General features: G+C 40.0%; 2 gene segments (V, D, J or C); both read left to right on the top strand.

The window, feature by feature from the left end:
• The first annotated feature begins 1,011 nt into the window (after positions 1-1,011).
• On the top strand, positions 1,012-2,009 carry LOC102524592. The segment is given in 2 exon segments: positions 1,012-1,112; positions 1,573-2,009. Coding segments are annotated over 2 exon segments (417 nt in total).
• Positions 2,010-7,522: 5,513 nt separating this feature from the next.
• On the top strand, positions 7,523-9,303 carry LOC102503649. The segment is given in 2 exon segments: positions 7,523-8,018; positions 8,134-9,303. Coding segments are annotated over 2 exon segments (375 nt in total).
• The last annotated feature ends 2,379 nt before the right edge of the window (positions 9,304-11,682 follow it).

Raw genomic sequence — 11,682 nt, forward strand, 5'->3', positions numbered from 1 at the left:
GTTAGAGGGGACCTAAGCTCTGATCCCCAGAAGTGCGTGTGCTCAGCTGGAAAGCCTCCTGTCTTCTCCAGATTGAATTTAAATACATTGTATTTTCTCAGAATGTAAAATGGATGTTAGAAATCCTTCATATTTTAACCTATGGAAGCAAAAAGAAACAGATGATTAAAAGGTGCATAAGCTGAATCACAATCGGAAATCAGCACATGGCTGCCAAGCACATCAGACACCCACCTCCATGTGGCTGAGACCTACAGCTGTTGAGCTGCTGCTCTCAGTGAGAGCCTTTGCGCCAGAGCTGCCGCAGTGGGCTGAAGAGGCATTTGCAATTTTCTAATGGCTACAATTTTGATATAAGGGAGTAAGAATGCAGGGTCTGGCGATATTATATTCATTTTGACTATAGGGTGCAATATTTGAAAGCAAGATTTTTCTAGCAGACTTACTGTTGACTGCTGTTAGACATGTGCAGCCAGACAAATGTTGTCAATCAGCAAAGTTGCTTTGATAGTATTAAGCAGACACAGACCTTTTTATCCGGTGTAAGTCTCCCCAGAAACCAATGCCTTGGAATGTAGGAAGAAAAGTTACGATGATTGAGAGTGAACAGTTTTATCTTCCTGCCTGGAAGATAATAAATTTGTGAGCTTAAATCATTGTAGATTTTGGCTGCAGATCAAAAAAAAAAAAGCATAGAAAATCATGGGTGACCATTTGATCTCAAAAGTCACCATAATCATAATAAATTTTATGTGTCATGTAACTTTAAGTCCACCTTAGATCCCCTGGCTGCATATGGCAAAAGGTAGATTGCAGCTCTGACATATCTGTTGTCAATCTAATTACAATAAGTCTAAAGAGGTAGGTTAGAATAATCAACCATGTCAACACGCTACGCCATGACACAGGCAACCGGAGACCAGCAAGTTTCATTTCCTGTTCCGGTGCAAAGCATCTCACAGCTCAGTGACTGGGCACGCACCCTGTCAGACACAGGCCAGGCATTTAGACCTGAATTTGAGAGAGAACACAACCCATTTCCCTCAGAGGAAGAGCTTCCAACATGCGGTTCCCTGGGCTGCTGAGAGTTGTCATAGCGTCCGTCTGCCTTGGTAAGGCTGGTAAGGATGGCCGCGGGCAGTCTCAGGCTCCTCTCGGCTCCCACGCTGGGCGCAGGGCAGCTCACTATTTCTGGTGGGGTCTAGGAGAGCTGAGTAGTGGGATTGGTGGTGGATTCAGAACTCTTAGTCCTACATCTGCTCCATACAGTCTGCTGGGTACCACCAGGAGAATCAACCGAATTCTTTCTCTCTCTCTCTATATATATATATGTATTTTTTCCCTTTGTCTTTGTGCTTAATGTTATCAAAGCAACTCTCCTGATTGACATTTGTCCAGCTGCACACGTCTAACAGCAATCAATAGTAAGTTTGCACTAGAAAAATCTTGCTTTCAAATATTGCACCCTGTAGTCTCTCTCTCTCTCTCTCTCTCTCTCTCTCTCTCTCTATATATATATATATGTATGTATGCAATCATGTATATGTATATATAAATTTTTTTCCCCTCCAGGATCTGTCAAAGCCCAGAAGGTAACTCAAGACCAGCCAGCAATTTCTAGGCCGGAGGAGGAGGCGGCCACCTTGGACTGTGTATATGAAGCTAAAGGTTACAGTTATTATTTACTCTGGTACAAACAAGCAGCAAGCGGGGAAATGCTTTTCCTCATTCATCAGGAGTCTTACAATGAGCGAAATACAACAGAGGGTCGATATTTTTTGAACTTCCAGAAATCGGCCAGTTCCATCAGCCTCACCATCACAGCCTTGGAGCTCGGGGACTCAGCGGTGTATTTCTGTGCTCTGAACGACCACAGTGATGTGGATGCCTGTGGGAGCCCCACGGAAACCTCAGGTCTCAACGTGATCCCCCAGCTATGAACACCTGGTTGAGAATCGCACCGTGGACAGAAGAGGGCAGAGGCTGTGCCATTGGGGGAAGGGGGGTTAGAAGTGGAAAATTCATGCTAAGGGAAATGCGATCTGTGTAGCTCAGGGAATCTCTCTCTGATACATAGTGTCATTCATCTCAAGCATCTTTAGTTTCACTTCTTTATCTTGAAGTAGATCATTTGGCAAAGTATTTTTTAAACTTTTTTATGGTGATTACATATTTTTAAATTCAGTACTATTTGGCCAAATATACACCTGAACTGTTAGACTTTTAGGTTCACTGCACAAATACTGATGCATATTTACTTATATGAAGGCCTTTACTTACACTTTAGCTTCTAATGACTCCAGATGGCCTCAGTTTCAGACAATTTTGCACCAAATACGTGCAGAATAGCTGTCACATAACATCTAAAACAGCAATGTCTCTGTGCTGCTGTTGGATAATATTAGGTGGGAGTTACCCTAGTGGATTTGTCTCCATCTGGAATTCCAAAAAGGAAGACAGTCCTCCTTGTATAAGGATTTTCTGCCCCTACTGTACAAATAACAATGATCCCAATACAGGACAATTTTCCAGAAAAGAAAGCATGAGTGTGTGTGTGTGCGAGAGTGAGAGAGAGAGAAATAGAGAGAGAGAGAGAAACAACAGAATTATGTAGCCAAGTCATCAGGAAATTAACTAGTTAAACAGTTAAATTTTGTAAAACACACATATTGGAAGAACGTAACTCAAGTCTTCCAGAGACAACTTTTAATGAAGAAAATGGATATAAGCAGTTTACAAGGATGTAGATGAAAGAATTGAAACAAGAAAAATGTGTCCTAGAGTGTGGCGCAGGAAACTGTATTGGTGAGAGAGACTCAAAAGAGGATTCCCAACATTCAGCAAAAAAATTAAAAACACAGGACCTAAAATATTCAATTATCCATCTTGTTTAATGTTTACTTCAATCTATTTGTACTTCTGAAGCACGAAGATGCTTCTAAGGCATTTTGGAGAAGGTGGCCTAAGGTGGCGCAAACTGGCGCCAGTGTGAAGTCATGGTCCCTAATCGCTACTTGATCCCTAACATCCCCCAAATCACATCCTGTTTCCTTCATCACTGACATGTCTCACCACAACAGCTATTTTAAAATTTCTTGATCATCTCATATCTCTAATTCTTCTATTATCATCTTTAGAATATTTTGCCTATAAGTAAATAAATGCCATTGGGAAGGAGAGCATTGTGTGCCCATAACTTGCTTTGTGCCTCCTTTGAGGTCACCTGAGCTGACGTCTTTGTGGACATAGTAATTACATTTATACTTGAAAGATAAAGAGGAATTTTTCGGGGTTATTCTGTACTAAGTTCTTATCCAGAATGACCTTAGCAGGGCACACAGGGTATTTCTAGATTATTCTTTGCAAATAAACCAGGATTTGGGGGAACTGTATTCCACATCTTGTAGTAACCTGTAGTGACAAAGAATATGAAAAGGAATATATGTGGGTACATGAATGACTGAAGCATTATGCGGTACACCAAAAATAGACACAACATTGTAAACTGACTATACTTCAATAAAAACTAAAAATTAAAAAAACCCCAGAATTTATGGACCCGGGATATACCTGATTGGAAATGGGAATTAACTAATGCAGGATCTCTAGGGACGCGATCAGCAAAGGTATAAAACCTGAACGATCACAAGCCTAAATGGCTTCCTGCTGCAGCCTGTGCTGCTGCCGTGATGTTTGCCCTGCTGCACCCCAGTCTGTGCTGCTGTTGAGAAAGGGGCTTTAGGAAGCTTCGTTGGAAGATTTAGGACCTCCCAGAGGCAGACTGACTCTGCCTCTCTGTCTTGTTTGTAGCCTTGTTCTCGGGAAGCCCCCGTGTGTCTCCTCCTGGTCACTGCCATCCTTCCAGGGAAACCACAATCCCATGGATAGATTGGCTTTGTCCATTTTTGAACACTGTACAAATAGGATAATATAGTTTGGATTTTTTTCTTGATACAGTTTCTTCTCAGTATTATGTTTCTAAGATTCATACAAGTTTTGTGCAGTTTAGTTGGTTTATTCTCATTGTTGCGTGAATATATCACAGTTTATTTACGTATCTGCCTTAATGGTTCTTCGGACTCCAGGGACTCGTTTCAAACTCTTTGAGCCAATCTTTTGAATCTTCCCTAACTTAGCTTGAGGAAGATTGAAAAAGATACACCACGACAGCTTCACTCCTATTCTCTCTGACTCCTCAGTGAATCATCAGTTTTCTCATGTATCGTCACTATGGATAATAGGCTAAGGAAAACAAAAAAAAGGGCTTCGTGTATGTTTTGCAAGCATCTCCAAACATGTTTGTTTGTGGTCTCTCTTCACGTGTTCTCATGTATTGAAATCTCTCTCCAAAATCCAAGACAAAAGGGACTGTTGCAATTAATGTTTTTTGCAATTAATATGTTTTCACATACCTACACTGATATCAATACTTACGTATAGACTTAAAAATTCCTGTTGTGCCTATCACTGCGAGCGCCATAGGGCCAGGAAGCAGGTTTGCACTGCATATTACACAGTCCGTGGCACAGAGTGGTTGCACATTAAATATTTGTGGATCAAAGAAGAATTAATTAATTGATACATACCATCAACACATACAGAGCTTCTACCCTTTGCATGCTGCTAGATAATTATGGATCAGTTATTCTTGCGTCTGGCCATGTCTCATCACCATGAGAACATGCCTTCTGTTTGTATGTGCCATCATTCCCCTTCCTGTTGGTACAGATTTTCCTCATATGCCACTATTTCCGGGTTTGCAATTTAGATGATCTCCCTCTTACTGGCATTGACAGTCATTTATTACTTGAGTCTGTAGGAAGGTATATAACTCATTTTCTTGTGGACTTGGAATTCTTCTATTGGCGCATGCCGATTCTTCTAGATTTCAGCTGGTGATGACATCCCCCGCTGGATTGTTGCTTTTCTGTTTTCACTTCTAGAGCTTTTATCTTAGAATTTCAGCCTTAAATATTTACTTCCTGTGGCTAGAGATAGGAGCCCTGTAAAGCTAAGGATGGTAGTGGATGGAGCGGCAGGCAGTGGTACAGGCTGAAACAAACTCACAGCTAACTTAGTTCTCTTTGAGCCCTAATACTTTTCCTTTCCATCCTCATGTCTGGGGCACAAAGGACGTGGCCTTTGTACAGTAGATGCTCTCCACACACTAGATGTTGTCCGTGATCCAGTCAGATGGAGTGAAACTCTCTTTTGTCCTTTACCTTTACCATTCCCATGACTTGCTCTGACTCCTTGTATATTTTTTTCTTTCATGTCTAGTGACCTGGGCTTGGGGTGGATACTTCCTACTACTGGGAATCTTAAACCCTAAGACAGAAAAACCCAATGTGCTTGTTTTTCTAATTTTCTGATTCTGGTTCCAAAGAGTGAATTACTTCAATCAAGGGCACTTGTAAGCTCCTGAATTCTCTATCCTTAAGAAAACTGTTAGACAGTTTTATCCCCAGTTGTAACATTGGCCCTTTCAGAATCCTCCTATGAGCACACAGTCAGGGCTCTGCCCTGGGGCCAGTGGGAAGGAGAGTCACTTCATCTTGGGGGAAATGAGCAATTTGACCTTGGGATGGTGACTGTGAATAAAAGTTAGATGGAATCATGTAATTTCAGCAAAAAGTAGTAACAAGATGAGGGGATTTTCATTCTTGGGACAATTTGTAGAGAATATTCTCTTCTTTAAGAAACACATGCTCAATTATAGTAAAGAAGTTACAGACAAGGAAGGAAAATCTCACTTTTGGTTCAGTTTGATGACTTACAGATGGATAGGCATTTTTCTCGGAGAATTTTAAAGTTTAATGCTGTGAACATCAGAAAAGATTAAAGTTATCTTTGACTGTAAGATAGATGTAACCATTTTCCAAATCTATACTAGAAAACATTGCCCTGTAATTCACGACAGAGGATTCCAGAGGCTGATGAGTTGAGAAGGGTTTGGTTTGGGTGCTATATTTTTAACTTTACTTTGTAGGTAGAGAAATTATAATCAGTATGAGAGGGAAATTTTCAGGCTCAATGGATAAAAGGATTTTTCACTCTTCTATGGGAAGTGTTGCTTTGAGCTTGTTACTTGATCACAGCAAGCAGGAAAAGCTTAAGGCACAGATAATGGCATTTCCTCTTTTAAAAAAATCTCTTAAATATGCATAATAAAGATTAACTCAAAATGGACCATGCTTGGTGGTGATACCCTTGCTGATTTTCCGGGGATTTGCTCCACCAGTTGTGGAGAGCGGGGTATGGGAGTGTCCAACTATAACTCTCTCTAGATTTGTCTGTTTTTCTTTTTAGTTCTATCAATATTTTTGAGCTTATTTTCAGCTCCGTTAGCTGGTGCATACACATTTAGCATTGTTATGTCTTCTTGGTAATTTATCTTCTCATCAGTATATAATGCTCCTCTCTGTCTCTGGTCATTTCCTTCTTTCAGAAATCTATCTACTTTACCTGATATAATATAGCCATTACTGCTTTCCTTTGATTAGTGGTTGCATGATCTATCTTTTCCCATCCTTTTCCTTTCAAGATGACTGTGTCTTATTTGAAATGAGTTTCTTGTATTCAGCTGTAGTTGGGTCACATTTTTAAATGCACTTTTTGTCTAACTTGTTATTTTATTGATGTATACAGATCCATCTCTAGTTTGTGTATGTAGATAATTTGCATTTAATGTCATTGATATTTTAGGGCTTAATCTTCCATTTTATTTGATTTTTTTTTGTTCCCACTGTTTTTTGTTCCCTGAGATTTTTTCTTCTGACATCCTGCGAGTTATTTGACATTTTTTAGAGTTATATTTCAATTTATCTCTGGTGTTTTAGATGCGTCTTATTATATTGTTTAAAAAATGGTTGCTCTAGTTATTCCATTATATATACATAATATTCTCTTAGTAATATCATTTCACCAATTTGAATGAAACATAAAAACACCGCTTCCCTTTAGACCCACTTATTCTCCCCTATTCATAACATAAATTTCTTTAGTATTTCCCCCATGTGTGTTTAGAACCTCATTAGATAGGGTTATGATTTTGATTTGATCAATCAAACATAATTTAGAAAACTCAAGAGGAAGAGAAAACTCTACTGAATTTACCCATATTTTTGCTGATTATGTTCTTTCTTCCTTTCCCGTTGTTTCAAGATTCCTTCCTTTATCACTTTTTTTCTGTTTAGAGAACGTCCTTTAAGCATCCTTTTAGGATAGGTCTACTGGTGACAAATGTTCTTAGTTTTCCTTCATCTGACAATGTCTCAATTTTCCCTTTATTCCTGCAGGGTAATTTTATATGTACATCACTCTGGATTGATGGCTCTTCTCTTTTAGCAGTTGAAAAATATTGGGTTATTTCCTTTTGGCTTCTAGTTAAATCTGGAAATTGAAAAATGTAATTAGTTGTAATTTTATTTCTCATTCTAAAAATTATTTTGTATTCAATTTTTATTCAAAATTCTGTGCTGTTTTAAAAAGCCCAATTGAATGGGTTTCAGGGCCTAAAAAACATATATTCTCTTCTGTACATAACCATAATGCTTTGGAATTCAACCACAGAAGGGCAGGGAGGAGATGGGGAAGGTCACAAACATTGTGAACTTCTCCTTAACTCTCTGTTTGGCCCCTGGAGGGTGCTGCTGCCTAAATTGGAAATGGCTTTTCTGAAAAAGATCAGAACAAGCTCATAAAAAGCTTCCTTCCCTACAGTTTAAAGAGATGTTCTAACAACATTTCTTGCACAGTGACGGGTAAAGCGTTTTAGACTCCAGGGGCAGGGAGTACTGTTAAGTCGGCCTCTCTTCCTAACACTCACTGTAGAGTCCATAAGAAGAGGAAATCTAAATCCCCTGTCATTTCTCAAACTCAGAGCAACTTGGGTTCGAGTCCACCAGTCATCAGACTTTTGTTTGTGGAGAATCTGCCAGAAAGGAGTTCACTGCCTCTTCACTGCTCCACCATGATCTTGGTGTTCACCTTGATGCTGGAGGTGCTCCTGTTCCTGGGTGAGTACTATACCATTTTAGTCCCTTGTCCACACATGGAACATTGTTCTGTCCTGACTTTGAATAGAGACTTTCTGTTTTAGCTGAGTTCATTGATACAGCATTGATGTTTCAGGAGGAGCCGCAGCTCAGTCAGTGACCCAGCCTGACAGGCACGGCATCACTGTCCCTGAAGGAGCCCGTCTGGAGCTGAGGTGCAACTACTCATCCTCTTATCAACCGACTCTCTTCTGGTACGTGCAGTACCCCAACCAAGGACTCCAGCTTCTCCTGAAGTACACGTCTGGAAATGGCCTTGTTTCAGGCATCAAAGGTTTTGAGGCTGAATTTAGGAGGAATGAAAGCTCCTTCCACCTGAAGAAAACGTCAGCCCATTGGAGCGACTCAGCAGAGTACTTCTGTGCTCTGAGTGACACAGTGCCTGAGTCTGCAGGGAGGAGCTGAACACAAACCTCCTGTGACATTGTAGCCTAAAAGACTCAGGGGCTCAGCCTGAGCATATTCTGTGAGGGCAAACAACACAGAGAATACAGAATCCGGGAAGTGTTTTGTTCCTATGGGCATCTCAGATTCTTTTCATTTTCATCTTTCCTTATCTCTTCTTTTTTCTTCCCTTTTTTCCCTTTTTCTTTTCTTTCTTTCTTTTTTTTTTTTTTCCATTTTGCAAAGGGAAGTTTTCTGAAGTTTGGAATTTTTATCCTCTAGAGTCAGGATTCCAGAGGGAATGAGGCTGTCTGATCTTCAACAAGCTAGAAGGAGCTACTTTCTCCCACATTGTTTGAAATAGTGATGGACTGAGATGGCTTGAGGTGGGCCATGTGAGTTGATATAAGGCAAGTCAGAGAATTTGATTTACAGCATTACTCTCGTTTCACAAGCTATCAGAAAACCCAGGACAGTTGTTTATTTCTAACTGTGTTATCTCCAGTCTATTTTACAGGCATTCAGATAGGCTTCTTTCCTTAAAAGACTTCAGCTCTTTGATTAAAGCATTTGGGGCTGATGCACTTAATTAGAGCTGGCATTTAAGGATGTATATGAGAGGACCTCTCCAAGACAATAGAGTATGATGGAAAAAATTCTTTACCCAGTGGTCCTGGGTAACAATCATTCTAAGTTAAATACAATGTCACCCCAAAGTTCCACGTGGAATATGGGGATTGGTGGTTCTGAGTGTCCCATCCTTTCTTTATCAGACTCAGCCAGGCTACCTCTATCCTTTTTCTCCCTTTTAATTCAATTCTTTAATACTCACAGGGGGCTCTGTAATAATTAGTGATTTCTCAGTCATCTTTACTTATTTGTCTGCACTATCTCTCACAGTCTCTTCACTAAACATTTGCAACATTCTTGAACTGTCCTTCTGAGCTTCCGTGTCTGCAGATTAGTTCACTTCTTACTTCAGTGAAATATACAGGCCCTCATTCTCCATCGCTTTGACATCCAAATCATTCTACAGAGAATCATTATTGTATATAGAGTCTGAGACAAGGGCACAAGCTAAAATTATTTTCATATGTCTTCAAAAACTTATTTTTCCTTTAAAATAATCTACTAAAGCCAAAAACAAGATACAAATAACAATAGTAATAAACAGATTTTTAAATATACTTAAAACTGAAATTTTATTTAAAATTTATTTTAAAGTTACAGACTTTTAATACAAATTAAGCCATTTAAAACTCTAGTTTCAATGCCCTTCTAACTGTTAAAGCAAATATCACTCTTCAGGTAGGTTCAGTTTAGAGTAAATATATATAATTTAAAAGTAATAATGCTTAATACAGCAGAGCGTCCCAGCAACACGAGCCACTGCTGTGAATACTGTGCTGACTTATGAGCATCCTTCAGAACCACAGACAAGAACACAGAGAATTTAAATAATGGATCCTCAGGACTCCTGGGAAACACTTTCATTATGAAAGAATCCATTGCATCCGTGACATCTGAGAGGAACAGTTAGGTTGGATAATTAATTTTTGTTTTCTCTTCCCTAAAATTCACCCAAATTCCAAATAAGAGTTGGCCTTCTATGTCAGCAACAGCACAATCCACAAAGTTTCAGATATGCAAATGCAGTTTCAAGGACAACCGTTTTGGTACGTGGATAAGCATTTTCTTTGGACCTGAATGGTGTTAGTAGTTGTTTAAGGTTACAGATTGTGCCCAGACTAAGTGACAGAGATACCCCGTGTTCTTTAGCACACTTGTGTGTGTGTGTGTGTGTGTGTGTGTGTGTGTGTGTGTGTGTGTGTGTGTGATGGGTGGCCCTGTCCACATACTTGCTCGTCTTCCCTGTTCCTCGTATTTAAAATGAACAAGCGGGGAGGGTATAGCTCAAGTGGAAGAGCACATGCTTGGCATGCACAAGGTCCTGGGTTCAATCCCAGCACCTTTTCTAAAATAAATACATTAATAATAAGTAAGTAAACCTAATTACCCCCCAATCCCCAAATAAAATAAACAAGCACCTTTCAAAGATCACCCATTCTCACTTTGCTACTATCCAGTGTTGTCACTTCAACAGAAGGCATATCATAGGCTGTCATCCACTGAGCGGTCTCCTGTAATACAGTCCGGAAGTAATTGTTACAGCCTTGATGTTCATGTAGTATTTATGGCTTTCTTTTACTCTGCCATCCTCTAAGCCTTTATTCCATTTACAGAGATATTTGTCTCCCCCACTATATCAGAAGCCCTTGGCAGGGTACAATTCTAATTCATTTTTGCATTTTCTTAGGTCGTAGACATACTTAAATATATGGCTAAACTGGCTGAATCACATTGGAGGGCTCATTTTTATAAGTTCATAAGTAAGAATTAAATGGATTATTTTTATATCACTACATGAAATTCTATTGTGTAAAATAATTTATTTTCATAAAAAGGCACTGTGGGGACCCACGGTCCTACCTGCGGTACTCTCCATCCTTGTAGGTACTTCTATAGCGTCACATTAATTCACAGGTGCCTTCCTAGAAAGACAGCCGGGCTGAGCTGCGGATATTTGCTGAGTGAGAAGTGAGACCGAGCAGGACCCTGCAGGACCACTCTGGGTACAAAAGCCCCTCCAAGTCCCTAGTTTCTATTTTTTTTAATTGAAGTATAAATATGATTTCTTTTTTATTAAAAAAAAAAAGGCTGTAATCTGCTAGGCCTTTCCTGAGTTCCAAAAATACTGAAGCAGTTGTTAAGTAGGGAAGTGAGGGAACACAGAAACAAAGGGAAAGCAGTCAAGAAGCAATAGTTCAGCAATAAAACAGAGTCCTAGTCTCTCATCAAGGGATATACGCAAAAATCTGACACAAATCCATGAGTTATTCTGCACAAACTGAGGCCCCCACCCACGTGGAGGGTGGTGACTGCATGCTGACCACTAGCAGCCAGACCCCAGGCTGGCTGGACTCAGAAGGCTGATGATTAAGATTCCTGAAACATCTCCCTGCTACCTCACCATCAGCCAGTCAGAAGAAAGGCCACAGCTTTTCCACTTTGCTCCAAATTTTGCCTTGAAAAACCCTTCCCTGAAAGCCGTCAGGGAGTTTCGGGTTTTAAGCATGAGCTGCCCATCCTCCTTGGCTTCCATGCCGCAAATAAATGCTGCACTTTCTTTCACCACAATCCCCTGTCAGTAGATTGGATTTGCTACCCACTGGGTGAGCGA

Source organism: Camelus ferus, chromosome 6 (genome assembly GCF_009834535.1).
Source record: "Camelus ferus isolate YT-003-E chromosome 6, BCGSAC_Cfer_1.0, whole genome shotgun sequence".
NCBI lineage: Eukaryota > Metazoa > Chordata > Mammalia > Artiodactyla > Camelidae > Camelus > Camelus ferus.